This window comes from Salvia splendens, chromosome 4 (genome assembly GCF_004379255.2).
Source record: "Salvia splendens isolate huo1 chromosome 4, SspV2, whole genome shotgun sequence".
Classification (NCBI taxonomy): domain Eukaryota; kingdom Viridiplantae; phylum Streptophyta; class Magnoliopsida; order Lamiales; family Lamiaceae; genus Salvia; species Salvia splendens.
This window is the reverse complement of record NC_056035.1, coordinates 6,278,060-6,305,214: the sequence shown is the minus strand read 5'-3', so window position 1 is coordinate 6,305,214 and position 27,155 is coordinate 6,278,060. Positions and strand designations below refer to the sequence as shown.

The 27,155-nt window shown below is 34.7% G+C and overlaps 6 protein-coding genes and 1 non-coding gene across 17 annotated transcripts; 4 read left to right on the top strand and 3 right to left on the bottom strand.

Moving 5' to 3' along the window:
• Positions 1–1,875: 1,875 nt before the first annotated feature.
• On the top strand, positions 1,876–4,207 carry LOC121798402 (WAT1-related protein At3g28050-like). 2 transcript variants are annotated; one of them, XM_042197389.1, is made up of 7 exons: positions 1,876–2,149; positions 2,252–2,314; positions 2,617–2,730; positions 3,087–3,321; positions 3,402–3,560; positions 3,687–3,838; positions 3,905–4,207. In XM_042197389.1, the coding sequence occupies exons 1-7, from the start codon at positions 1,962–1,964 to the stop codon at positions 4,047–4,049; spliced, it is 1,056 nt and encodes a 351-aa protein (XP_042053323.1). In that variant the 5' UTR covers positions 1,876–1,961; the 3' UTR covers positions 4,050–4,207. The 2 variants fall into 2 exon arrangements, with proteins under 2 accessions (XP_042053323.1, XP_042053324.1); XM_042197390.1 differs by having other exon boundaries at positions 1,914–2,149; positions 2,628–2,730.
• Positions 4,208–4,819: 612 nt separating this feature from the next.
• LOC121798878 (WAT1-related protein At3g28050-like) lies at positions 4,820–7,450 on the top strand. Of its 4 annotated transcripts, none has more exons than XM_042198117.1 (7): positions 4,820–4,915; positions 5,012–5,190; positions 5,255–5,317; positions 5,379–5,492; positions 5,576–5,957; positions 6,853–7,004; positions 7,193–7,450. In XM_042198117.1, exons 2-7 carry the CDS (start codon positions 5,012–5,014, stop codon positions 7,326–7,328), a joined length of 1,026 nt encoding a protein of 341 aa, XP_042054051.1. In that variant the 5' UTR covers positions 4,820–4,915; the 3' UTR covers positions 7,329–7,450. The 4 variants fall into 4 exon arrangements, with proteins under 4 accessions (XP_042054051.1, XP_042054050.1, XP_042054052.1 ...); XM_042198116.1 differs by having other exon boundaries at positions 4,840–4,915; positions 5,008–5,190; XM_042198118.1 differs by having other exon boundaries at positions 4,868–4,895; positions 5,010–5,190.
• Positions 7,451–10,957: 3,507 nt separating this feature from the next.
• LOC121798478 (WAT1-related protein At1g70260-like) lies at positions 10,958–13,929 on the top strand. 3 transcript variants are annotated; one of them, XM_042197506.1, is made up of 7 exons: positions 10,958–11,186; positions 11,357–11,419; positions 11,504–11,620; positions 12,760–13,000; positions 13,099–13,257; positions 13,375–13,526; positions 13,613–13,929. In XM_042197506.1, the coding sequence occupies exons 1-7, from the start codon at positions 10,993–10,995 to the stop codon at positions 13,767–13,769; spliced, it is 1,083 nt and encodes a 360-aa protein (XP_042053440.1). In that variant the 5' UTR covers positions 10,958–10,992; the 3' UTR covers positions 13,770–13,929. The 3 variants fall into 3 exon arrangements, with proteins under 3 accessions (XP_042053440.1, XP_042053441.1, XP_042053442.1); XM_042197508.1 differs by having other exon boundaries at positions 10,992–11,186; positions 11,341–11,419; XM_042197507.1 differs by lacking the exon at positions 11,357–11,419.
• On the bottom strand, positions 12,090–12,161 carry TRNAH-GUG. Its single transcript has one exon. It is a non-coding gene; the product is annotated as a tRNA-His (tRNA).
• Positions 13,930–14,047: 118 nt separating the features above from the next.
• On the bottom strand, positions 14,048–14,804 carry LOC121798479 (MLP-like protein 423). Its single transcript, XM_042197509.1, has 2 exons — positions 14,555–14,804; positions 14,048–14,416 (listed from the first exon to the last, which is right to left on the bottom strand). The coding sequence occupies exons 1-2, from the start codon at positions 14,733–14,735 to the stop codon at positions 14,133–14,135; spliced, it is 465 nt and encodes a 154-aa protein (XP_042053443.1). The 5' UTR covers positions 14,736–14,804; the 3' UTR covers positions 14,048–14,132.
• Positions 14,805–19,664: 4,860 nt separating this feature from the next.
• LOC121798182 lies at positions 19,665–26,142 on the bottom strand. 5 transcript variants are annotated; one of them, XR_006050029.1, is made up of 5 exons: positions 25,375–26,142; positions 24,647–24,937; positions 20,578–20,729; positions 20,294–20,487; positions 19,665–20,149 (listed from the first exon to the last, which is right to left on the bottom strand). XR_006050029.1 is itself a non-coding variant. In XM_042197054.1 (3 exons), the coding sequence occupies exons 1-2, from the start codon at positions 26,013–26,015 to the stop codon at positions 24,661–24,663; spliced, it is 918 nt and encodes a 305-aa protein (XP_042052988.1). In that variant the 5' UTR covers positions 26,016–26,142; the 3' UTR covers positions 22,398–23,220; positions 24,647–24,660. The 5 variants fall into 5 exon arrangements, 2 of the variants coding, with proteins under 2 accessions (XP_042052988.1, XP_042052987.1); XR_006050028.1 differs by having other exon boundaries at positions 20,581–20,729; XR_006050030.1 differs by having other exon boundaries at positions 19,665–20,110; positions 20,581–20,729.
• LOC121798181 (probable serine/threonine-protein kinase PBL28) lies at positions 20,059–24,031 on the top strand. Its single transcript, XM_042197052.1, has 7 exons — positions 20,059–20,200; positions 20,282–20,466; positions 20,550–20,748; positions 20,835–20,998; positions 21,085–21,192; positions 23,137–23,259; positions 23,341–24,031. Exons 1-7 carry the CDS (start codon positions 20,131–20,133, stop codon positions 23,575–23,577), a joined length of 1,086 nt encoding a protein of 361 aa, XP_042052986.1. The 5' UTR covers positions 20,059–20,130; the 3' UTR covers positions 23,578–24,031.
• Positions 26,143–27,155: the final 1,013 nt, after the last annotated feature.

The window sequence follows — 27,155 nt, the reverse complement described above, 5'->3', positions numbered from 1 at the left end:
CTTCACTTTTATTATATAAAACTATACCGCTGTTAGAATCGACGTGGTGGAACATTAGTGCTAATATTTATAATTGGGGGCCAATTAGGTTACCTAAAAGTGAAATTGGATAAGTTGATTAGTCTAATCATGAAATTCTTGATTTGGAAGGCCCATTACACATATGGTGATGGTGGGGGTCTTGGTTGGTGAAATTTGTTGTTTTCTAATGTGAACATTTCTTTAACAGATATTTAGGATAAGTAGTCACATGATTATTGCATGGTATAATTTTGGGGGGAATAACGTTTTTAGAAATGAAAGTTGTGGTTCAAAATGAAAATGGTAGTATATGCTTATAAATGTTAGGCCTAGAATCGGGGCCCACGGCCTTTGGGGCTTTAGTTGGTCGGACCTATTAAGTAGGTAGGCCTAACCTAAGTGCGAATCATTCATTCATTCATTCGGCTATTGGACTCCAATTATTATCTCATGCTCTAAAAATCAGCAATCATATATAACTCGGTTCACCGTCGATTGGATTAAGTTTTATATTTTAATTTTGATTTTGACTAGCTAACGAGACGGCCTAATGGAAATTTCTATGGTTTATAAAATAATTAAATAACTTAAACACAGGTCAAATTGTTCTATTCTTATTAAATTTGAAAAATTAATGGAACCTAATATTACAATAGAATGGAGTATAGTTTTAGAATCATGTACATTGGAAATTTCTTAATATGCAGCAAATAAATCCATGATTAAGTATAGCGATTTTGTTTTTGGAATTATTATGATTCACAACTGACTTGTTGTTACCATCATAACGCTTAATTAGTGCCTAGTCGGGATTATGAGAGTTGGGTCTGGCCGCCTGGGCCCATTAAAACTTCAGCCCATGAAAATGCTGATATCATCTTAGGCCTGATTTTTTAAGGATATAGTTACGAGTAAGCTGGAGACTTGGGCCGGCCCACTTCCACACATATTAGAAGAAAATGTTTCAATTGCAATAGAGGTGTGTGATTCTTTTCCATGGATTAGATAATGCCATTATATTTTCTATAAACAGTGAACGAGCATATATACAAATTCATCAATTTTTTCTCCACGATTGGGGCGCAACTGTAGTAAATGTAATCCTCTCTCAAGTCACAAGCACCTTGGATTCATTTTTTGGTGAGAATCCGCAAGATCATGAGGTGCCCTTACTGCAAGATCATGTTAAGGTTCCTAAATATTGTTGTGTCTGAATTTAGGAGAAAGCACAAGTGTGGGAGCATATATGTAAATTATGATACATAATCACTACTAATTAGATATGGATATGGGTCATAGGAAATGTACATAGATTCAATTAGGGTAGAATGGTCAAAGAGAATTGTTTGCAGTCGGATTAATTTTTTATGATCAAGTGTCCCAGATTTATAAAGCTTACAGAATAACATTCATTACTATTAAATTATTCTGTTTATAATTTAATATTGGTGAGTTTTGTGCTGATACTATTTTACCTACCAAACAACCCCACTTATTATTAATCTTATCCTGAATATTGGTGAGTTTTGTGCTGATACTATTTTACCTACCAAACAACCCCACTTATTATTAATCTTATCCTGAGCTAAACTAATCTACCAATCTTAGGCGGCCTAGAACTCTACGGGTGGGTATGGTAACGTCATACCGCATACCGTACCGAAAACTGTGATACCGATACCATACCGAACTTTCAGTATACCATATATTGAATATTCGGTATACCGCAGTATAGGAAAATTGATACCTTTAATGTACCGAAAATTGCAGTATACTGAAAAACCAGTATTTTCGGTAGTGCGGTATTTCGATATTTTTCCCCAACCCTATTCTAGACGTGTAAGTAAATATTTGAATATTATAGTCCTGCCAACTTGTCCTCTGCATCAATTCTTAAAGATACTATTCAAATAAATTCCAAAGCTTGATCAATTCCTCCAATGGCGACGACTTGGATTCGGAGCTCTCTGCCGTATGCAGGGATGGTGTCGGCAGTTATAGCTATAGCAATAAACCAGATCACAAGCAAAATGGCCATGACCAATGGCACCAGCTTCTACATTTTGTCGGTCTATTCCAATGCCTTGGCCGCTCTTGTTCTTTTCCCCACTGCCTATCTCTTCCACCGGTGCACAACCCATTTTCATTTTTTGATTTTTTTTCATCAGGATCACGGCCTCCTCTGTTTATTTATGGCTGACATTTGTTTCTGTGGTTTCATTCTTGGCAGGTCAAAGCGCCCCCCTTTATCGTTCTCGGTGCTCTGGAGGATTTTCTTTCTTGCTTCTTTTGGGTTGGTGGAATCAATTTTCGAATTTTGTATTCACTTCGATCTCATGAGAAATGCTGTTTACTTCACTGTGCTTTACATGGTAGATTTCAAGAATAAAAGGAATTGGTTGGATACATTTTTGTAATATGATACTTACTACTAGTTTTTATGTATATTTTGTTCAATAATTCAATGTTTTATCTCAAAAAAGACTGACTAAAGTTTACAGCTTCTTGACTTTGGTAAACAAAGGCTCCAAGATCAGATTTGGCACTTGTGGAAGACAAGGACACTAATTGAATTTATGGATTTTTTGCTGCTAGATGTTTCTCAGACATTACTTCGTATTCTGGTGTAAACTATAGCTCGCCAACGCTTAGTACAGCCATGTTGAATCTTGTTCCAGCATTCGCGTACATCCTTGCTATTATTTTCAGGTAATTTGCCAGTCAATCGCGTGATAGATTTTTAATACATTGATCCTTGTGTAGTTTCAAGTTTCAAGCCTCTACTATATAGTATGTTTTTTAGCACGTGTTATGAAGAGAAGACATAATGTATGCTTGCTTGTGGAACAAGTTCTTACAGCTTGACAAGTTTTGTGCAACTGATTGAGGTTCAATTGATAACTATGCTGGCTTTGTTATAAATACAAGTCTAATCTTCTAGAGGATTGAAACTATTTAGATCAGTCACTTGATCGTGCGAGAAAACTTCTTGTTTCTCGTCTAATCATTGTTCCTGATATGAACAAAATGCACGGTTATTACATCCTAGGCTTCGATTGTGCCAGGTTGGAAGAAGTAGATTTCAGAAGATTAAGTACCGTGGCTAAGTCTTTGGGCACTGTAGTCTCCATATCAGGAGCATTTGTGGTAACCTTCTATAACGGACCAGCTATCCTCAACACGCCACTAACTTCCAGCTCTTTAACTCATCTCGCCTTGTCATCGACACAAAATTGGGCCCTTGGAGGATTTTTGCTCGCTTCTGGTGCTTTTGCGGTTGCATCTTGGTGCATATTACAGGTTTAACCTCTTATAGACATCTGTGCGCATAAATTCTGCTGCTGATTATTCAACTCTAACTCCAATTAAAATCCCTGCAGGCCTTCATACTGGAGATGTATCCAGCTGAAATGATTGTAGTTGCCTTTTACTGCCTCTTTGTAACCATCCAATCTTCAGTGGTCACTCTGATTGCCGAAAGAGAAGCAACTATATGGAGAATCGACACGAGGATTGGACTATATGCTATTCTCTTTTCAGTAAGCATGCCTAGATAATAAAGCTTTTCACCATCTTTATAGAAGGAAAGCCTAATTTGTTCGGGTTGCTGTAGTATGCCTACACGCTTTTTTGGCTATTAATCTTGAAATACTCTTCCTCTGCAGGCAATATTTAACATAGCATGCAGGCTCTATGTTACTTCTTGGTGCATCTGGAAGAAAGGCCCGCTCTTTGTTGCGCTGTTCAAGCCGCTAGCTATAGTCGTCGCTGTTATCATTGGTGTCATCTTTATGAAAGAGACTCTCTACCTTGGAAGGTATTCCTACTCTTAAGTCCATATTTTCCAACCATTTTACTCAAATTTTTTTCTTCATATTTTCAGTTTGGCTGGGGCATTTGTGTTGGTGGTTGGGTTCTATGCTGTGATATGGGGAAAATCCAAAGAAGAGAAGATAAAGATAAATAATGACACAGAATCATCAAACAATCAGGCTCTCCTGTTGCACCAGAATACAGATGAAGTGTAGCTTTTCTGCAAACAATTTTTCAGCACTGGAAATGGTGATATTATTTCCAACCTCAAACTCTTATTTTCTGTTCTTTTAGACCCTCAAAAGGGAGGAGAACAGTTAGTGGATTGAAGATTATTTTGTAAATTGTAAATCAAAGGCCTGAACCTGAATGCCATGCTCAATAGGTGACAATGAATCTTGTTGATATACAACTTTCTTACATTTTGTGCGCTAACTGTCTCAAATGTACAAGTAATTAGAGCAGCTGCTGTTGATCAAGATTGTACTTCCTGGGATTCAAGTAAACGGAATCAATTAGTCCTAGTAGATGCTTTGAACTTCAATTGTTTTTAGTTAGAATTCTCAGTCTTAAATATTTGTATCTTATAAGGGATAGCTCAACTGCTACATAATAAGGACCACTGCCTTTGATGTATGCAATATTAGTAGTAATTAGCAAGAATGTTTAAAGAAACTGTATAATTCTGCATTAGACACATCATCGTTATTAACAAAATGGGAAATCAAGATTAAATATTTTTTTTTGAATAAAGACACTTTGCCCAATTCCAAATCAAGATTTGTCATATTATTTAGTGGATCATTCTTATTGGCTGAATTCTCAACTACTAGTGATTAGGTTATCAAATAAGTTACTCCTAATATTTAGGTCCACATTTGGACGTGAACCTTAAAATTAGATATATAACCAATGCTTTAAAAAGTTAGGATCGTGGTACTTCTGATTATGACTAATTTAAAAAAGAACTCTTAATTGCCACATTAAAACTTAGTTAATCACACTCTCTGTACTATCACAACTCACAAGCAACATTGTTGGATTTCACGAAACGAAACCATGTGAGTTTCCTCGATCAAAGGTGTATATATATAATTTTGTATTCAACCTTGTTTGTTTTTTTAACTTGAGATAGTGAATAGTAAACTGAACCTCGCTCCATTGGTGTGTGAGAGAGATGGGGATGGTGGAGGCGCTTCCATACATAGGAATGGTGGCGGTGCAGTTAGCACAGGTGGTGATGCTGTTAGCAGCGGAAACTGCCATAGCAAACGGGATGACTACTTTCGCATTCCTCTCATACTCCAATATCTTCTCTGCAATCCTTCTTCTTCCAATTTGTTTCTCCATATACAGGTAAATCAATACACCAATTCCGCTGCAGATCTCAATATTTTCCTGATATTCGCTGTGATTGTAGATCTGATCATCCTCCGCTCCTCCCCGCCTTCTTGTGTGGCTTTTTCCTGCTCGGATTCATAGGGTACGGCAAATAATTTGTGATTAAGGAAAAAAAATGTAGCTATGAGTAATGGCGTATATAGATTCACGGTGCAGGTGTTGGGGATGACGGGGCTCATATTCAGCTCTGCATCACTCTCCACTACAATACTCAACCTCATCCCGGGCTTCACCTTCGTCATCGCCGTTATCCTCAGGTGTGTGACTGTGAGCCCTAATTTCGTTGAATACAACTCATACTCAAAACTCAACAATGTTGAAAATCAAATTAATGAATCAGGCTGGAGAAATTCAACTACAGAAGCGCGACTAGTATGGCGAAATCAACGGGCACCGTGATCTCGATCGGGGGAGCGGTGTTGGCGACTCTGTACCAGGGGCCTTCGCTTTTGGGGAAGTCCGGTGATCTGCTGACGGCAGTCTCTTCTAATTGGGTGATAGGGGGGCTGCTCCTGACCTTAGACAGCGCGGCGGCGGCGATCTTAATCATTGTGCAGGCGTTGGTGGTGAGGAAATGCCCTGCTGTGCTGATTCTGATGCTCTTCTACAGCTGCTTCATCGCCCTTGTATCGGCTGCGGCGTCTGCGATCGTGGAGAAAGACCTTGCCGCTTGGACTCTCAATCTCAACTCCACAGGGAGGTTCATTCCAGTTATATTATCGGTAGGCTGCCTCTGTTTCAAGTTTGAACTTTTAATAGGGGTGGTATGAGTATATTATGGTGGTGTTCGGTTTCCTAGATAAAATAGTGTCAAGATATAATCTAGGATAGAGTTGCGAGATTATTTTAGTCACAAGGGGGTTAGCTAAGACTAATTATCCCATAATTATCCATCTAGGATTGAGTTGTGGAATTGAATCTCATGAACCAAACACACTACGTATTTAATCCCGGGATACAATCTTATAAACCGAACACCCCCTGTGAGTATGAAATTTTGACCCGGGGGCTATTTGGGATTTAATTGGGGATTTTTTAAATCTTTTTTTCTCTTCTTTTTCTCATAAAATATAAAAATGGAACTATCTAACAAGAGATTTTATGAGGCACGCAAGCTTTTCATTTTAGGTGATTTTTACATTTTTATCTTATTTTTATATTCTTCTATCTTATTCAACAAAAAATTTCAGTTTTTCTTCACGAAATACAAGAATTAACCAAACTACAAGACAAGAGATTTCAATTTTCTAAAAATTGAAATCTCTTGTCGGATAGTTTAGTTCATTCTTGTATTTTGTAAGGGATGAGAATACAAAAAAAAGAAAAAAAATAAGAGAAAAATGTAAAAATCTCCTAAAATGAAAAGTTTGCATGGCGGGATCTCATATTCTGAAAGGCTTGCAAATTTAATCCAAAAAACCTGAAAGAGGTACGAATTTAATCCTAAAATCTCTCTAGAAGTCAATTTGGTTGGCATGATTACTTATGATCAAATTTTATGTCTAATCTTATATCTTATTCGATTACCTCTTCCTTAAAAATTACCTAAATAAATCTTATTTTAGTTTGCTTTTGACTTATCACGGCTTTACTATATAAAATCAAAATTTGATGCAGGGGTTATTTGGGAACGTATTTCAACTGAGCATAGTGATGTGGTGTGTGAGACGAAAGGGTCCTGTGTTTGCATCCATTTTCCATCCAATTGGAGTCATCGTTTCCATAGTGGCGGGCGTCCTCGTCTTGGGAGAGACCTTCTATCTTGGAAGGTATAATACTTTTTTTAAAATTAATAAATAAATAAAAATTTAAAGATCGTGGACCCATATCCAAGACCTTTAGTATTTAATATTCATATTAATCATTCCACCACTAAATCAATGCACACATACTAAAATTTTATAATTAACAAGAGAGAAGGGATTGGTTAGCTAATATGGTTGAAATTGGGTTGCAGTTTGCTCGGAGCGGTGGTGGTGGTGGTGGGCTTCTACGCTGTGTTGTGGGGAAAAGCTAATGAAGCGAAGGTGATTGACAATGACGACGGGAAGGATACGACGCCGCTGCTGCAGGAACAGGGCCAACTAGCTTGAAATTTGTAATCTATATTGGGCAAAAACGCAGTTAATAAGGTGTTCAACTATCCCATTTTCAGTGTCCATTTTGTATCACACTTCAATTTTTAGTCAATCTTTCCCTTCATTATTTATCCCTATTCTTGACTACACTAATTAGTAATTACATAACATAATACTCCATCTGTCCTACTTTAAACAACACATTTTTCTCTTTAGAATGTCCTATATACATTTTATAAAGATAGAAATATAACTCTCTCAATATTTTCTCATTCTTATTTTATCATCTCATAAAATAATATTACATAAAGTCTCATGCTAAAAAGAACATACTCCACTAAGGATGGAATGGAGGGAATACATTTTACTATTTGTATAACTAATTTTTACTTATAAAATATTGGGATACCATGCAACTATCAAAATTTGTGGGACCGATGATTTCATCGAAGCAAAGGCAGGGAATTAATTTTTATAAAGAATTTAATAGGAATAATAAAATTTTGAGCAAATTATATACTACGTACTACTATTATATATGTAGTGCTTTTAAATTTTCTAGTACTTTTTCGAAAAAAAATAAGAGAAGGCATTTGCTTCGGACGTTATATTATTGTATTTTACTAAAGAGATTTGGGCTTCAATGGCAACAGCCCAATACGGACAACTTTCGCTACTATCCTAAAATGGTGCAATTCGTGACCGTTGATGTTCGCATGAAGATTTAGTTTATGCAAACAAATTTTTCGTCCAACTTTTTCGACAGCAACGAAGCTACGCCTTGTGTAGTGTATTTTTGTGGATGGGTTGCCGGCGAAGATTTGGTGGTGGCGCGAATGGACAAAGAGACGAACTGCGGCCTGCATATGAATCCCAATTTTTTGTGTTTTTTATCAGTAACACGCATCTGCAAAACTAGTATTGTTAGTGTTGTTTTATGGGTTAATGAAGAGAGATTAAAGTAAGAGATATAAAAAAAAGTAGAGATATACTTGTTTCTATTTAAGGAAATATTTTATTTTTAATGAGACAATTTAAAAAGGGAAACATTTCATATTTAATACTCCATTTTGAATTACGTTTCATATTTAATAAGACAGATGGAGTATGTGTTATACGGCTAGTCTACAATTATGCAATCTCAAACTTTTCTCTAGCTGACCATACCTCTCTAGGCTCTCTACTCTTACCACCAGGTAGTATTTTTTTAATTGCTATCTAATTTTATATTTATTTTAAAATATTGTTGTATATAATATTACAATAAATAACTAAAATCACATTAATAAAATACGATTAATTAATTTTTCTGATAGTATATTAATTATACATAAAAAGTTCTAATTTAAAATTCAAATTTTTATTGAAAATTAATTTTCAATTTGAAAGTTATTAAACTAAATAATTTTAAATGTGATTTTTCAATTAAAAAAAAGGTGTTGCTTACAAATAATCTCTCATGGATTTATCGGTCCGGCCCGAAGCCCCGCCATGCACACTCCTCACTTTATCGGACCCACAGACGGAACCAACAAAGGCCAAGCTCCTGCCATCTGCCACTTTTACATAGAGTAGTGAAAGCAGAAATGGTGGAGAATGGATACAGAGAGACTAGGGCTTCAGAGAGGATTAAGGAGGGAGTATTTCTTAAGAAGATTTGGTAAATTAAATATCTTTAATTACTCTTCAAATCTTGCTGTATATATGTAATAATATGTACTACTATATTAATTTCTTGTCTTTATAATTTATTAATAAGTAGGAGTATTATGTTTATGTATAAATTAGTATTTTAATAATTTATTTTACATTATCTTTATAATTAATTTGTATCAATATAAAAATACAATAATATTTATTTAGACTATATAAATTGATAATTTTTGATACGTCTGGATAAAGGTTGGCCTCTTCTGCTGATAACAGGGACATTATGCCGCACACCGTTAAATTTCAGCCTCGGCTTTTCTAAATTCTTAGTTCCGTCACTCGTCGGACCCATCTCCGAGTTGGGTCTCCCACCCCTCTCCTGGCCCCGTACCAGACCCTTCCTTCTTGTAATATGGGGTTGTTGCGGACCGCACTCCTCGAACGATCGGGCACCCCTAAATATGTGTTGCACATCCCCTAAATGGTTAAGATGAATAAACTACCCTAACTACTGTGGACAAAGGCACCACTTTATCAGTTACTAAAAAAACATGAATCAATTGACATGGTTAAGTCTAGCTAGGAATAGGTAATTCTTAAGTAGATTTGTTAATAATATTATTGAAATATATCAATAGCAATTGAACTCCGTCAGTATAGATGGATTAAATTATAGGTCTGTTTCTGTCCATATAGATCTAATTTGATCCCGAACCGACCAATGGCAATAATTTTGTTTATAATCATTAGCAAATTAATTTAAATGACGAGGATATACTAATATTTAATCGATCTAAAAAACGTGCTTAGATCATCTTAAAAAGTTGAAAAAATTCCACGTAAACATGCCATAATTAATTGGCTACAACGTGACGAATTGTTAGGTCTTGTTTCCGTCAAGACCCCAGCAATTAATTCTGCTGATGCACCACTAAAAAACACTGAAACTACATAACCACTAATTAATTAATTAAAATAATGACGTCCATTTATTATTCCGAATTAAACAACTGTCTAACAAAACCTTTAATTGGTGCATATATATATAGAGAGACTATTGGGATCACACGTTAATCAATTAGTGATCTTGCTACTAATCTCGTTACCTTTTAATTTGATTTTCTTCTCTTGAGCTTTTAAAGGAAGCAGTAATTACAGAAAAAGGTAAAAATGGCCTACTATTTTTATAGGTACACGTAATTAGAGGGGCAGCAGTGTCTTTATTGATATCAACCATTAATATCCAATTTTCGTAAACCAGTTTAATGATTTCATCTCTGACCCCCTGGCCCACATCAATTTTTTTTTTCGTGGTAGGACTTAATTATAAACAAAATAACTTTTTCAATTTGCTATTTTATGTCATTTTATCACCCTCCGTTTTGCTTATCGTTTATCCAACTTTATTCGTTTTTCAATATTGTCACTTCCAAGTTACTATTTCAAACTCATGTTTTGTGTTTTTCTAGTTGTACCATTTCACATCGTTGTACAATTTTAGAAGTATAAAGTCCATTATTCTTGATATATAATGTATATTCAAATAGTGTAGTTAAAAAGCAAAACACAGATGAATTGTTGCGGATGCGGAATAATAAAAGAAACAAAAAACAAGTTAGAATTGCTCATACAATAAATAAATTAAAGTATATATGACAAGCGACAAATTGACAAATTTGGAAAAGTTATTATTACCAAATAATAGTAGTAGTATTTTGTAATAAAGGTGTAGGTCAGAAATGGACAATACGAGCAGAAATGTAATAATATATGTGAATAAAATCTAGATATGTATGATGTATGGGCTTTATTAAGTATGCATGGGTCAGAACGAGTTGCAAAGTCCCCTAAGTAGCTTCACATGAGCATGAAAGGTTACATTGCATTCCTTCTTCTCCTTTTTGAAAATACATAATGCAACTTTTGGACTCTATAAATGTGAGGGAGAATTGAACATGATCGATCATTCATTTCCGGAGGGAGAGAGAGAGAGATACTAATAGACGATTAATAGAGAGAGGGCGGAAAGATGAGGAGGGTGGCGTTAAGCGATGTGATGGCATGCGGGAGCATGGTTGTGGTGGAGGGTTGCATTATTGGGTTGACAATCATGGCTAGCACCGCGATGGCTAAAGGGATGAGCCCTTTCGTGTTTGTTGTCTATACCAATGCCCTTTCTTCACTCATTCTCCTCCCGTATTCCTTCTTTTTTGATACCAATAGGTATATACCAGATTAATTACTTTGATTCTTCTTCAACCACAACATTAAAACATTTATGTGTGTGTTTGGTGTATTTAAGTATACATATATAAAATGTAGGTGAAGCTTAACGTACGAATTCATGTAACGTAGATTAACTAAGTAATATGGTTTGTTTGTGAAATGGTCAGGTCGGAAGGGACATGGCTCACCCTACCTTTTCTCATTCAAGTCTTCGTCCTCGGTTTAATAGGGTTTGCTCTCGCTCTCCACGCACACACGTTCACATGAAGTTGTCATAGATAAGTAATTATATGTTGTTAACAATTGCTTTGCAGGGTAACGATTTCTCAAAACCTAGCGTTTGTGGGTTTGAGCTACAGCTCTCCCATTGTTGCATGTGGCTTCGCAAATCAGATGCCTGCTTTATCTTTCATTTTGGCCATACTCCTCAGGTGCTTAATTATTCAAACTCATCTATTCCTTAACCCTCACTTTAATCTTTTTTCACCTACTACATATCTATTAATGTTTGTTTACATATATATATACGACATGAAGCGCTAATCAAGTAGTAGTACAAATTAAATGAATAATTTAGAAATTGAATATTGACATTATTCTCTACATATTTGTTATCCCTAAAAGCAAAAGATGAGTCAATAATTTGAAAGCTATTTTCATAGTATAAGAGAAGATCAATGAGTTGTTATTGAATATTGTGTGTATTTGGTTTGCGCTGAGCTGTGAGATTCATCAAATCAATTTAACAGATATTAACTGATCACTTGATGCTACTTTATTAAAGTTACGTATTCACTTTATCTTAACTGATCACTTATTTTAAAATTAATTTAAACTGATCACATAATTTAAAGTGATTAAAAAAATAATAGTAGTAGAAGCGTAATAAAAAGAGAGATGTGTGGCTGCTGGGATTCGAGCCCAGGTCTCCACGGCCACAACGTGGAATTCTTACCACTAAACTACAGCCACATCTTTGCTACACAACCTCACTAATAATTATAGGTACGTGTGTGGATGTGTGACACGGAGCTCAGTTCAAGTTCGGGAGCAGGCAGGACTAGCTGATCAAATTATTACTGCACTAAACTAATCTCAAAAGAATAACGATTTAATGAATATTTATAGAAACAGTGTTGTTGAAGTTAATGACTTGATAGTTTGTAAATATATGAGAAGAGATAGGGTATTTATTAGTGATCAGTATGACATGGACTCCATAACATATGTCTGTTGCATCCGATAATTATGCATGTGATTGTCATTCTTTTCAACTCTGGCTCATTTTTGTTTTTTTTTTTGGTATCATTTTGTTAATATAGTTACTTACTTTTTTTTATCATTTAGTCATCTATATCTGACATTTCTTCAATGTCTAATCTATGACATGTTACTATTTGAAATCATGTACACATATTACAAAACAATTTTACTATAGTTTTGGTCGTATTTGAGAAGAAAAAAGTAGTTTTCACTTATTCTGAAATTTAAATACCTTAATTAACATGAAAATTGTATACAGATGGAATAGTTTGTTAATTCTACTACTGAACAATAAATGTTGTTTTAGGAGTACAAAATTTGATTGGAAGAGGTCAGGCAGTCTAGCAAGATTGATAGGCACCCTCATATCTTTTGGTGGTGCAATTTCACTCACTCTTTACAAAGGCCCTACCATCAAAGCTCCCTCCCTGACCTTACCGTTGCGGCCGCCGCTGCTGGTCTTCATTTCAACTCATGAAAACTGGGTTCTTGGTTGTAAACTCTTTGCTGCTTCTTCATTTGCTCTAGCCATCTGGAACTTTCTCCAGGTATTTATAAATATATATAACCAATTTTTTTAATTAACTATGTATGTAGTGGAGTATAACTTATGTTAATCACTGACTATATTTGTATAAATGATCAGGCGAAAACTCTGAAAATATGCAAACAAGTGATGAAAATAATCTCATTTTACACCTTGTTTGGGACCATCCAAACAACTGGATTGGCCCTCTACTTTGAAAGGGATCCTGAGGCATGGAAGCTAGGGCTTAATTTTGAACTCCTCGTCATCGTCTTAACAGTAAGAATTTTAATTAATACACTAATGTAAAAAAATGAAGGTTAATTATTTAAATGAAGATGATGATGATGATGATGATGATGATGATGATGATGATGATGATGATGATGATAACAGGGAATATTCAGCAGCCTGATTAGGACCAAAGTCCAAATGTGGTGTACACGTTTGAAAGGGCCTTTTTTTGTGGCCTTATTCAAGCCTTGTGGGATTGCCTACGCCACCACCTTTGGCTGTTTGCTCTTTTCTACTACTTTTCACTATGGAAGGTAAATCAAATCAAATCAAACCAATTCCAAACCTCATTTCAATCTAAATGTTTAGTACAATTAATGGTGTTGTTGCATGTGTGTAGCATTACGGGAGCGTTCATCTGCGGAGTGGGGTACTACACCGTGCTGTGGGGCCAGATGAAGGACGAGGAGGCGAGTAAATTGGGCGGTCGTAACAAGATCGTCAGTCCATCAAGGGATGAGAAGGTCCCTCTTCTGCAGCAAGATTCTCAAGTGTGATTTAATTATGGATATTAATCACGTGGATTGATCTTAATTGTGATACTATAAATTATAATGCTCTCATCAGAAGATGCATGCACTTTCTTTTTCTGGAGGGGGTTGTTATTTTTCCATCACCCCATTTTCAATATTTTAATAATCATGCTCTACTTTTGCATCTATGTAAATGTTTACGAATATTTCAATTTTTCTTTAATAATTATATTTCCCAGTCAAATGTGAAAATGGAAACTTATATAAAAAGGGACTAATTTAGTAGAAGGATATATAAGTAATTAACAAAACTTATGGATAATTTATTATAGTGCTTCGGTGAAGCCATTAATTCTTCTTCCATAAGTAGAAACATAGTAGTAGTGATTAATTAGCAAGAAGATAAGCATCCAAATCTTGGAAAGTTTTGAGGGCAAAGTCCTTGATGAAATCCGGGTTGGGGGTATCCTCAGTGGCCTTGTGGAATTCGCAGGTCCATTTCAGTAAAGTTTTGTTGTCGCCATTGCTGCTGCTGCTGCTGACGCTGAGGCTGCCCTTGAAATTCTTGTAGTAGTTCAGTATGTCTCCGTCTATCACACTGTAACTCACGAAGTTCTTCTCGTCGTCTACAGCTTCGATCTTCTCTTTGATGCTTGAAACTGCTGAGATTCCTGCATTTTTGGAATTGATATGATGACAACTTCATTCACTCAAACTCAAACTCAAACACATAGTACACAGTTTTTACAAGGAGTTGACCTTGCAAAGCAGACAATATCAAATTAATGCGAGAGAGTTAGGGAGAGAACCTTGTGGATAGGTGACGAGGCGCACAGAGTTGACGGACTTGCCATCGCCTTCAACAATTTGGATGCTTTGGTAGTGCTGAGGCAAGGCTTTGGGGAAGAGAGTCGTGGATTCCCTCATGCTGTTCCAAACCTTTTCTGCTTCACTTTTCAACTCAACCTCCATTTCAATCTTTGATGCCATTGCTTAATTATATGTATCACAATCACAATTTGATGATGCTAATTGCTATGTATAAAACTCGTTACACACCCCTCTTTATATACACTCACTTTCTGCATATCTACATTCTATTCAATTCCCTTTAACAACCTAACCACTTGATTCCATGCATCTATTAATGCACAACTATAGTTTGCCCAACCATATTTCATTATGCTACAAATCTCAATTCAATTCTACCCCAAATTCGTGAATTGCTTCTAATATGTTTAGACATTAAAAATATGTCTTAATTAGGGCTGTGAAAAAAATATGTCTCGAAATAGACTAGGGCTTATTCTAGTTGACCCATGCTGTCTGCTGCTATGATAATGATGATAAAGTAACCAGCGTCGAGATCTACTGCTAATAAATGATTATTGAATTACAACCGTACCATTTCACACATGGTTGTTATCAATTCAACTAATTTATTCATTTTTTATTGCGTTACGACAAAAAAATTACCAGTTTACGGATTGATGGTATAGTACTACTACCTATATGAATGTTTTACGACTTATATACGCAACAAAATTTGATAGTCCAATTGAAAATATTTCGACTGGGTATTTTCTACTTTAATGCAATGAAATTTTTTACAGCTAGCCATACACCAAAAATAGTTTTATTCTTTTATTTGCGGCCGTCCAATAAAATTAGTCTTTATAATCATTTTATAATAGTATGTTACTCTATAATAAAGTGATTCCAATTTTTCATTAATAATACTCCAACCAATTTTTTTCGGTCTCTTTCTCTTACTTTATCAATTATGTATTAGCACTCGTGTTTTGTACTATCAAAACTATTTTTTATGGACGGAGGTAGTATATTTTTTTAATCAAGATATATGAAACTATAAAATACTCATTTTTGGGGGAAATAGGTAAAAAAAGAATAATCAATAATATATTAGAAAGGAAGGTAGTGTTAATAAAACAGAGGGATTGATGTTTGAATTTTAGTCAGTTGTAGTAGTACATTATTGTTGAAAGAGTATGAGGTGATGAATTAATTGAGAAGTTAAAAGGTGGGTATGAGTTAGTTCCGAAAGAAAAAAGATGGGTGAGAGAGGGATATGTAATTAATTGCTTGTGTTGGACCTTCAATTTCAGCAGGTGGAAATACAGTAGGCAGTTACAAAACATTAATGACCACACTTTCTTTTATTTATATACTAGTTATTTATTTATTTATTTATTTATTTCTATAAATAGGGAATAAATAAGTAATTACGAGCGTTGCTAAATTGTCACGTAACGGAAATCAAAATGCTTCTTTCTATTCTATATCTCTATGGGGGAAGGGATATTCAAAAATGATTAATAGGAATTTTAGTTTATTAAGAATGTATAATAATGGAAGTTATTCTTTTTTCTCAATCTCATAGACAAGATCTAAGAATAACAAAGAATAATAATATTAGAAAGAATAACATTAGTTATTATTTATTAAGAATGAATAATAATGGAAGTTTCTTTCTTTTCTCAATCTCACATACTCGAATGAATCAAGAATCAATTGAAATTTACCATTGAATTTAATCTCAATCGAATTAAATATAAATTGAAATCCATTTGGATATGGTCAATCAAATCTATAATTATGTAATCATGCAAATTTCTTCAATAAAATAAATTGAAAATCTTTCAAAATTACTCCCCAACTATCCAATATTCCAATGGGATGATGTATATCAATTTAAACGAGACTAAAGTTCAAATTTGATCATTTACCTTTTTTCTAAAATATTTTTTTATTATTTACATTAAGTTTGCCCTCAAACAATGTGTTATTAAATTTAATATTTTTCTGTTAAATTTAACGGACAAATGTAATTTGATCAAATTAGTGATTTAATTATAAATCTAATTAACCAATTAACCTAACTAACTCAATAATTAAAATCTATAAAATATGTTTTACCTTATATAAAAAATATTACTATGCATAAAATATTTCAATACACGTAATAAAAATATTAAAAATTATAAAATAATTTTTATAATATTCAAAAAATTATAAAATATTTTCTTACCTATAATAAAAATAAATATAGTTAAAATTTATAAATATTCACAAATTTAATTTTTATTATAGGTAAAAAAATATTGATAAATTATTTTAAAATTTTTAATTTAATTTAATTTTCATAACATATTGTATAAGTTGTAAGTTAATTTTTATTATAGGCTAAATTTTTTTATAAAATTTAATAGTATTAATTAATTAGGTTAATTTGACTAATTAGATTCACAATTAAGCAATAATAAATCACGTTTGACAGTCGAATTTAATGGAAAAGGCTAACTTTGGACCAAAACATACTGTTTGAGACCAAAAAGTAACAAACTTAATATAAAGGACCTAAAAGTTTTTTAGAGCAAATGTAAACGATCAAATTTGAACTTTAGTCTTTACACAACCAAGTACTCCCTCCGTCCCAATAAATATGAAACGTTTGCTTTTCAGTATGAGATTTTATGTAGTGTTGTTTTGTGGTTAAATAAGAGAGAGTAAAGTAAGAGAGATAAAAAAGTGAGATAAAATTATTTCTATTTTAAGAAACGTTTCATTTCTAATGGGACAACTCAAAAAGGAAAATGTTTCATTTTTAATAGGATAGGGTTTAATAGGATAGGGAGTATTTAATTTGAACGGATCATTTAATAAGCAACACTACAAAAGTAACCAAGAATGAATGATTAAAAATCACCAATTGAACAATTTCACTATCATTGATCCAATTGAATCTAAAATCTTATTATAATATCTTAGATGTCATAATATCTATATATTTCTACATGGTTGTACTAGAATGGCAACCCAAATTCAAATGACAATCTACTATTAATGAGAACCCTTAGATTTAGGAGCATATTCAACTTTAACTTGTCACGTGGCAAGCTTGCTTGACTATGTATCTTATATTGCTTGATTATCTCTGATTTTGTATTGCAGATTGATTGAAACCATATATCAAATTGCTTGCCTATATATCACAAATTGCTTGTCTATGTACTACAGATTGCTTGCCTAGGTTATCATTTTACCTATAGTGTTTTTCTCTTACTGTAACTCTTCCAGCACCACCACCACCAGCTCCAACTCCTCCAGCACCACCAGGGACGGACCTAGCGCAGGCCAAGCCGCCGCTCCAGCGGGGGCTTGGCCGACGCCGGAAACACCCCAGCCATGGTTACCCGTCGCCCGGAGCAAGAAAGTTTGACTGTAAATGTGTGAGTGTATGAATGAGATGAGAATATAAGAAGGAAGAAGATATATAAAATTTTACTCTATAGGCTACTAACCGACTTTATCCCTTTTAACAAATCAACAAGATTTTCTATATATTTTTATTCAAATTAAATTGCTACTGTTTATTGCCTTCTGTGTAATAACGAGTACTCCTACTAATTACTCCTTTTTATTTAAATGGAATAATTGCTTAGTAGGAGTATTTCCTACTTCCTTCTTTCTATTTAATGAAATAATTGCTTTTATTTACCAACCCACTAATATTCTAGTAAAATTTAATTAGAGTATCTGCAATTTTTTAAAATAATTAGAGAAATTGTTTACTTATAATAAATTGAGGATTTGTACTTTATTAGTAATTTTTTGATTCAAAATTACAATTTTAGAAATTATGATATTGATATATGAATTAGATGGAGTAATTTGTTTTTATTTATTTGGGAATTAATTAGAGCCAGATTTGAGATATAATTTATGATTTATGATTTGTCTGAAGTTGAGAATATAGATTTATTGATTTTTTTTTCATTACAATGATCATACTATAAGATTTCATAAAAAAATATTATATTATATATAAAATTAAATATTTTAATATTATTCAAATTTCAGCACCGGCTTATTCGAATTTCTGGTTCCGTCCTTGAGCACCACCCGCCGTTGTTTTTCTCTTACTGCAAGACAAAATTAATAATCATAACATAAAAGTAGGAAATGATGATAGTGTAAAATACTTGAATATTAACTGAGAATTTTTGATAGATATATTATTGAAAAGATATTTTGTGGCTTGCTACATTACGGCTGCATAGTTTTACTGGTAAATAAAAGAAATAAAATGCACAACACTGTACGGTCTAACAGATCTCGTGAAACAGCAAAAACTTTAGTGCTATATATATATTCAAAGCTCACAAATTTCCTTTGCTTAATTGATTTTCTGGAGTTTTGGTTCAATAAGAATAGAAATGTGGATGAGTTTTGACGAATATGAAGTCCTATTTATCTCATTTGAATCTGGAATAAAGAATTCAATCTGAGAGCATGATTTGTAGTGAAGCACCACATTGTTTGTACGATGTTTCCCTTCAATCGATTTGAGCCACCATAATCACCGGAGTTTATGAGGAAGTTTTATTGATTTTTTTATAAAATGGATAGAATAACATTGGTGCCTATAATAATAACCTCAACGATCTAGATCTAAACTTAATATCTCTCTTTTCCATTTTGTAGATGTATAATAAATTTCAATTCTATTTACTCTTATTATGATACTCTTTGTTACTACATTCTAAGGGGGGAATAACCATTGTGCGCAAGTTTTAATAATGGCTAAATTGTTTTTAGGGCTGTTTTTAAAAATAATTCTGGTAGGATATGTATTTATTTCCTTGTTTTATTAATATATTTATATAAATTGTACAACGAATTCTAAAACAAAGAGAGGGTAGTGTATACTTCGTGTAGATGGGAAGTAATGATTCTTTTCTTGATTGAAACCCATAACTCATTCCTCAAAAAGGCCATATACAAACGGAAATCTTTTCAAGATATGGCGCACATTCATTCCAAACTAGTGAAAAAAAATCAAGAATCATCAAAAGCCCATAATTCTTAAATAGTTTGAAATAATAGTGAACCGAGAAATAAAAATATGAGTATGGTTGTATTCTAACAAACAAAAGTTGCTTTGAAGAACAAGGACGTGCGATCAAATGAGAAGTTGAACAGAAGATTGATTTGGAGCAGCAATGAAAGCCACCCCTCAACCACACCATTTCTCATTCTCACAAATATTCAAAACAAGAAATTATGGAACAAGATTTTGCAGATGCTCTTTCCCTTTCAGACATACATACGCATGCACAAACCTAAGCAAATTACACCTCTTTCTTTAACTTCAAGTGCCAAATCCTGGTTGTTGTTGGAACTAAGTATGCTCAAAGCTAACTTACCTCACTTGCTTTGTACACACTCATATACCGATTCTCGTACTTCCAAACAATATAACCTCTCTCCGGCCTCATTCTTACACCTGCTTCTAGTTTAAGGAAATCTCAACTCCTATGTTGTTGTGTTAGGACTACTTCTTCCTAGACCAAAGCAACAAAAGATGCCTTTTGGATTAGTTTCTGCGTGGAACAAACGTAGGAGAAGCAAGTCCGAGGATCAGACCAATCCGTGTAATTTTTCTATTTCTCATACTTCCTAAGATGATATGATGATATTTATGTTTCAGTTCTGAGATTTTAGTGGTTGTTTAGGGGTGTACAAACCTGTGGAGCAGTGGCAGATCGAGTGCAAAGGGCCTCCGCCGAAGAGAAGAGCTGCATCAGCAGTATACACGGTGAAGGAGATGGAGGAGGCGACATGTTCCTTCAGTGATGAATACCTGCTTGGGAAAGGAGGCTTTGGCCGGGTATATAAAGGCACTCTAAGGTCCGGGCAGGTATGTTGGAGTCGCACTTTTCTTCAGTAAACAAAATACCTTAAATAAGAAGTTGTAACAATAAGTTGTATCTGAATTGACAGGTTGTGGCGATCAAGAAAATGGAGCTACCACCATTCAAGAAGGCAGAGGGAGAGAGGGAGTTCCGCGTAGAGGTCGATATTCTGAGCAGACTGGACCATCCCAATCTCGTCAACTTGATTGGATACTGTGCAGATGGGAAGCAAAGGTTTCTGGTGTACGAGTATCTACACAAAGGGAACCTGCAAGATCACTTAAACGGTGGGTTAGTTAGGGCTAATAAAAAGAGGTTTTTGCTTATTACATTTTCCATTGCCTCGTTGGTTTATATGCAAATCATCCTACAGGAATCGAACACGTAAAGATTGATTGGCCATCAAGGCTGAAAGTGGCTCTCGGAGCAGCAAGAGGACTTGCATACCTCCATTCAGGTTCTGATGTTGGGATTCCTATTGTCCACAGAGACTTCAAATCCACTAATATTCTTCTCGATGCTAATTTGGAAGCAAAGGTCACATTTTTTTCCCAGAAACATTAACATATTACAACTGTTATCATAAGCATATTAAGACTTATCATCAAAAGCCTTATTAACAGATATCAGACTTCGGGCTAGCAAAATTAATGCCAGAAGGCCAGGAAACTTGTATTACAACAGCAACAGTGCTTGGCACTTTTGGCTATTTTGATCCCGAATATACCTTGGTATGACTACAAACTTCTTTCTATTGTTTTCATCTTAAAGAATGTATGATGTTTTGGTTTCTTTCTTGACTTCTTTTACTAAATTCTCTAAGCCGACGACTGAAAATTGACATTTTGAACCAGAAATTTGGGAGATTAAAGCAATAGATCCAACAATAGCTATCTTGAGACAATTCTACTTTTGTTCTAGAGAATTAATGGAATTCCATTTTAATGAAGGAGATTAGATTTATTCCGATTGGGGGAGTGACGCACAAGGGTTATGCGTCGTTATTATTGAACGACGCACAACCCTTATGCGTCGTTCAAAGACGCATAAGTATTATGCGTCTTACCCTAATGACGCATAACCCTTATGCGTCACACTGGTAAGCATTGCCACCTGTCACCCGGGTGACCCGGGTTCGATCCCTGGAAACGGTGCATTTTTACTATTATTATTACTATTATTTATTAGAGTATAGTCACCGCTATTATAATAAGCATTATTTTATTTTCTTATAATTTTATTTTCTTATAATAGTGGGTAGAACATTCATTAATCAATATTGCAGCAAGAACTTTTGGAAATTATTTTATAATAAGCATTATTTTATTTTCTTATAACATAAAGACTTGGATTATTTAATTAATAGTATATAATATTATGCCATGTATTTTATATAAGCGTAATCTATAAGTGAATAAAGTTTTGATTTTTATGTTATTATACCATTAACGGCATAAACAATAGTAATTTTTAAGATATTCAAAAATAAACTTAATATATAAAATAAAATAAACAGTGGTCATAGATAATAGAAGTATAAATTAATTTGTCAATGTACATGTATTCGTTTTGGGGGACCAATTAGATTGGGCATTTATTCTTAACTTCTTTAATTAATTCTTTTATAAGAGTAATATCTATTTGCCAAAAACAAATGTTTAGAATAACTCATTTTTATCAAATACTAATCACTTAAAAAAATGCGCCGTTGCCGGGGATCGGACCCGGGTCACCCGGGTGACAGGCGGGAATGCTTACCAGTGTGACGCATAAGGGATATGCGTCATTAGGGTAAGACGCATAACCCTTATGCGTCTTTTAACGACGCATAATCCTTGTGCGTCGTTACCCAACGACGCATAAGGGTTGTGCGTCGTTCAATAATAACGACGCATAACCCTTGTGCGTCACTCCCCCAATCGGAATAAATCTAATCTCCTTTATTAAAATGGAATTCCATTAATTTTCTAGAACAAATGTAGAATTGTTCCTAGCTATCTTACTATAAGCTAATCTGTTACTTGCACAATGATTTTCCATAATAAGACTAACAACCTCAGCAAAGAAAGATATTACTAGTTACAAGAAATATAAATGCAAATACCAACTTCAAATACATGTTTAGTTATAATAATTGAGTTCCAATTAATCCCTTACCTCTTTGGTTCAATTTTGAGTTCCACTTAGAGAGTAGAAGCACATAATAAAGGCATTCAAAATCAAACAAATACTGGGGCTTCGAAATTTTCCATCTCAGTTAGAAATTAGAATGCACTTAAAGAATATACTGAAAGAAAGCAGAACTAGGCCGAAATAATGTTAATATTAAGGCTGTTACTGATTCTATGTACATTTTCTCTTGGTTTTTACTATTTACAAGCATCAACTCTTTTATTTTTGTTTTGCTTGCAAACTTTTGATAAAGCTAGGACTCTAACAAACATCCCCTTGATTGAGTAAACCTAACAAACCAGTTAACCTGGATATCTGTAAAATTAGTCATTTGCAGTCTTATAAATCTTGGAGATCATTGCCTTAAGTGGGAGCTAATATAAAAGAGTAAAGGAGGGATATCTAGTTTTTTTTTGTCATGAGATAGGACTTTCAAACCATTTCTAACCTTAATTTATGGAATGGCAAGAGGGATTAACATGGAGATGTCTAACTTGCAACAGACAGGGAAACTTACTCTACAAAGTGATGTCTACGCATTTGGAGTCGTGCTACTTGAGCTTTTGACCGGACGAAGAGCAGTAGACCTGACCCAAGGACCAAGTGATCAAAATTTAGTGATCCAGGTACTGGAAATAATATATACATTCTTTGAACATCCTAAACCTGTTACCAATATAAAGTGGTGTACATATCAAATTCCACAGGTTAGGCACATATTAAATGACAAGAAGAAACTGAAAAGGGTGATTGATCCTGAAATGGGACGGAGTTCATACACAATGGAGTCAGTAGCCATGTTTGCAAACCTGGCATCACGCTGCATCCGAGTAGACAGTCATGAGAGGCCCTCGATGATAGAATGTGTGAAAGAACTCCAACTGATCATCTACATCAACTCTAAAGGATTAGGGATGACGATGCACGCACTTAGAATGTTGTGAAACCACTCGAAGTGATTCTGTTCATAACACACTCAAAGTGATTCTGTTTACAACAGAATAGGATGGGCAGTCAACCGCAAGGTTTAATAAGATGGGCAGTCAACCGCAAGGTTTTCCCTAAATCTTCATAACAGGGAACCATTCAAAGTTTGGTAAATGCTTCAACTCAAACACATCAGAGATGTCGGTGTGCTTCTGAGTAATCTGATACTACTCAACAAAACAATCATAAATTCCAACTAAAAACCATTCATGTCGACGTGACATGTGCCTGTTGTACTCATAAGAATTTTAGTCTGTTGTGTTTTGATATAGATATTTCTGGTCACTGGAGTTCATATCTCCTTTGTATGTAACCAAAAAAAAAGTCATCTGGATTCTTACTACAGTTCTATCAAAATACAACGTTGAGTAACTCGAATAATAGGAATTCCACACCCATATAACACAATAACTAAGAGTGTAAGGCACTAAAGCAAATAAAAAACAGATGAGAAAATCCCATATAAGTATATAACACAGTAACTATAGGAGTGTAATGCAGCTCCGCAAAGAAAATTCACCAGACTATATGGTAAAGAAAAGAAGAAAAAACAGATGAAAAATTATCAACCCAAGTAAAATGGAAAGATGAGATAAGTCAACCAGCCAAATTAAGAGCACCATCAGTGTAACAACAATGGTCAATGGATACAAGTGATGGCATTCATAACACTCAGCCTAAGACACAGTCCGAAGACTTAAGCTACATTGACCTACTAATTGGGAGAGTTGGGCCATTTTCTGGGACATAACATCCCACCGAAGTTAGATTAGATCAGAATAATTGTTTATTACAAAGTGCACCATTGAACTTGGTAAAACAAAGTGGAACTTATGTTGCTAATTACTCTTCTGCCTTCAGACACCTCTGATGAAACTATGCCGTGTGCAGAAGTTGGTAGCGGGTATAGTCTATTTCTTGGTCATGTATAGTGTACAGCAACAATTCTCAGCAAGTGAAAAAAATATAGCAAATACATGAGAAGCTTTGATGGGAAATTTCCAACATTTTCCCCTTGATTCGTACCTCAAAGGCCATTTTTACAACCGTTCATCAATAAGCTGGTCATCAGGAGGAGCATCTACAGCAGAAGCATCCTCAGAGGCAGGAAGTTCTTTGCGCATCAAGCGCCTCCGCCTCTGTAGCGTTAACAAGGTCAAGATGCTATCCGTCTGAACAACGCTGTAACCTGCTTTTGTATACATGTTGAATGGACCTTTGTCAATAATTCTGCAGTGCAGATAGACCTCCCTAGATGAACTCATTTTTGTAATAAGTTCTTCGCCCGCTCTCAGTAAATGCCAGCCAATGCCTCTCCTGGAATGCATTTTTACATGAAGACTCGAATCATGCTTCGATAACCAATAAGATTATGAAACTAATGAAGGATGATATTCAACATAGAAATAACTGTTCCCAAGAATAACGTAGAACGTATTCCATTTGCTTCCACAACGGTAAGCCAGCAGTTAATCAAATACCTCAAACGGTGGTCGAGTTTTAAGTCAAAACACGAATATCACTCAGAAATTCACCCATCTCTTCCCAACTTCCAATTTAATTTTTCATACATATACTAAGTGAGAAACTTGATCTATAGCCAAAGCCTGGTTTTGCCAGATGGATTCATGATTGCTACAGTTTGAGCTTAAAATCTTTACTTATGCTTATATAAGTAAACAGCACATCTTGATAGAGGCGAGCTAATACACAGATGAAGAATAAATAAAAAGATAATAGTACTAAATTGATACCTCCTGAGAGGCTTCCTGACAGCCATATTACAAATGTAAGGCGAGTTCTTAGGCGGCGTAGGAGTAGGAGGATTCGCATTCGCCCCCTTTCCATCAAAAGTCAATTCCACAGTTCCCGCCAGCTCAAAATCCTCTTCCCCATTCTCCCTGTACACTCCTAGAAGCGTAGCATTGTGAGGCATCATCTCCCTCCTCTCAATCAAGTAATTCTTCACCAAGAACTCCAACAATTTCACATAACCGCTCGCCATCATCATCGATTCCGCGAAGGACTCGGACAGCAGAGTCACGGTCAGGTCCATCTCCTCCTCCCTCATCGCGCGAACCCAGAGAAGCCCGGATTCCAATTGCTGGTGGTAGCTGTAGTTCCCGAGAAGCTCGAGCTTCTCGAGGTCGTCGTCGGTGAGAAATCGGCCGGTTTGAAGCGGATTCAGTAATGAGGGAGAGGACGAAGAGGGGGAGGGAGAGGGAGAGGGAGAGTGGGAGGCTGAGAGAGAGATGGAGTTATTGTGTTGCTTGTGGTTGGGGAATTGAAGAAATGGGTGTCGGTGGGTTGCGGCTGGGAGGTGGTGGTGGTGGTGCGGCTGCAAGTGAAGGGAGATTGAGAGGGAAGCTTCTGCTGCCATTGAAACTTGAAACATTGATATGATTTGGGAATTCCAGATTTAGTGAATGGTTGAGCCAATTCAACAACTTTCCTTCTTGGAAGTATTCTTCATTCACTATAATAATTTTGTGTCACTATTATTTTCTTTAATCAGTTCCAAACTCCTACACATATACGGTGTTCTTTTTTCTCCACTAAATATGGGAAACTAATTTTAATGTTCTCACTTTTCAAGATAAGATTTTAAACACTTTTTTAAATAATAATTATTTACAGTATTTTACTCTACAGCCCATAGCTACTACATATATGAACAAACTCTCAGTCATACAACTCAACGGCAGAAATCTGTGTTTCTTCTTATTATCCTAATCCAATTCTTCATTTTTCTTGAGTTTTGCTTCAGAACTAGAATTTGCATTTATTTTCAGAGACAAATGATCTATATCCTGAGAGTTTGCTAACTTTAATGGCAACAATTAGTAATGCAGTGGGGAAAAGAAACTTAAAGCAATGCAGCCCAGGACCTTTGTAACAAGTTCAAAAAAATCAGAGGCCCAACTCAAGCCCATTTATTTCAAAATGACAAAAATTCGCCCAGCCCAGCCCACACCTCCTTAAGAATGGGAAGGTATATATAGAAATACCATGTGAATATGTATTCAATATTCCTATAGTAGATTTTTGTGATTTTATGTAAAATCACAATTTTTGTTAAAATTTTGTATTTTTGTTAAAACTTGATAGTTAATATCATAAATTTATACCTTGTAAACAATATTCCAAGAATTTAATATTTCCCTAAATTAAATTCAATGTTACATGTCAAATTGTAGGTGGACAAACTGGTTAATACAGAATATGATAGTATTGTTTTTAGTGGAGTTGAATCGATTTTGTGAGTTATTTGAGTTTCAAATTTTATCCCAATTCGAATCAAAATTCCATATCATGGAAAATTTACTACATACATAACATTATGATTTTTTTGCAACTAAATTTTAAGTTCATAGAAAATAGTAGTATCAATTTTCAGCAAAAAAATTAGCTCTATACAAAAAAACCATTCGGTGTTTAACCCTGCAAATGTTCCCCTTTCATAACACTAATTAAACAAAACCCATATTATACTCTCGTAAAATGTAAAGAACGAAATTACAATGATGTCGTAGAA

Bases quoted from the DNA above. Each gene is read 5' to 3' on its own strand.
- LOC121798402 (XM_042197389.1), top strand. From the start codon at position 1,962: ATGGCGACGACTTGGATTCGGAGCTCTCTGCCGTATGCAGGGATGGTG. The intron at 3,322-3,401 runs GTTTAACCTCTT...AAATCCCTGCAG, and splicing joins CATCTTGGTGCATATTACAG to GCCTTCATACTGGAGATGTA. The intron at 3,839-3,904 runs GTATTCCTACTC...TCATATTTTCAG, and splicing joins GAGACTCTCTACCTTGGAAG to TTTGGCTGGGGCATTTGTGT.
- LOC121798878 (XM_042198117.1), top strand. From the start codon at position 5,012: ATGGGGATGGTGGAGGCGCTTCCATACATAGGAATGGTGGCGGTGCAG. The intron at 5,191-5,254 runs GTAAATCAATAC...CTGTGATTGTAG, and splicing joins ATTTGTTTCTCCATATACAG to ATCTGATCATCCTCCGCTCC. The intron at 7,005-7,192 runs GTATAATACTTT...ATTGGGTTGCAG, and splicing joins GAGACCTTCTATCTTGGAAG to TTTGCTCGGAGCGGTGGTGG.
- LOC121798478 (XM_042197506.1), top strand. From the start codon at position 10,993: ATGAGGAGGGTGGCGTTAAGCGATGTGATGGCATGCGGGAGCATGGTT. The intron at 13,001-13,098 runs GTATTTATAAAT...ATAAATGATCAG, and splicing joins CCATCTGGAACTTTCTCCAG to GCGAAAACTCTGAAAATATG. The intron at 13,527-13,612 runs GTAAATCAAATC...GCATGTGTGTAG, and splicing joins ACTACTTTTCACTATGGAAG to CATTACGGGAGCGTTCATCT.
- LOC121798479 (XM_042197509.1), bottom strand. From the start codon at position 14,735: ATGGCATCAAAGATTGAAATGGAGGTTGAGTTGAAAAGTGAAGCAGAA. The intron at 14,417-14,554 runs GTTCTCTCCCTA...CCAAAAATGCAG, and splicing joins CCTCGTCACCTATCCACAAG to GAATCTCAGCAGTTTCAAGC.
- LOC121798181 (XM_042197052.1), top strand. From the start codon at position 20,131: ATGCCTTTTGGATTAGTTTCTGCGTGGAACAAACGTAGGAGAAGCAAG. The intron at 20,999-21,084 runs GTCACATTTTTT...CCTTATTAACAG, and splicing joins ATGCTAATTTGGAAGCAAAG to ATATCAGACTTCGGGCTAGC. The intron at 23,260-23,340 runs GTACTGGAAATA...CAAATTCCACAG, and splicing joins ATCAAAATTTAGTGATCCAG to GTTAGGCACATATTAAATGA.
- LOC121798182 (XM_042197054.1), bottom strand. From the start codon at position 26,015: ATGTTTCAAGTTTCAATGGCAGCAGAAGCTTCCCTCTCAATCTCCCTT. The intron at 24,938-25,374 runs GTATCAATTTAG...AATGCATTCCAG, and splicing joins GTCAGGAAGCCTCTCAGGAG to GAGAGGCATTGGCTGGCATT.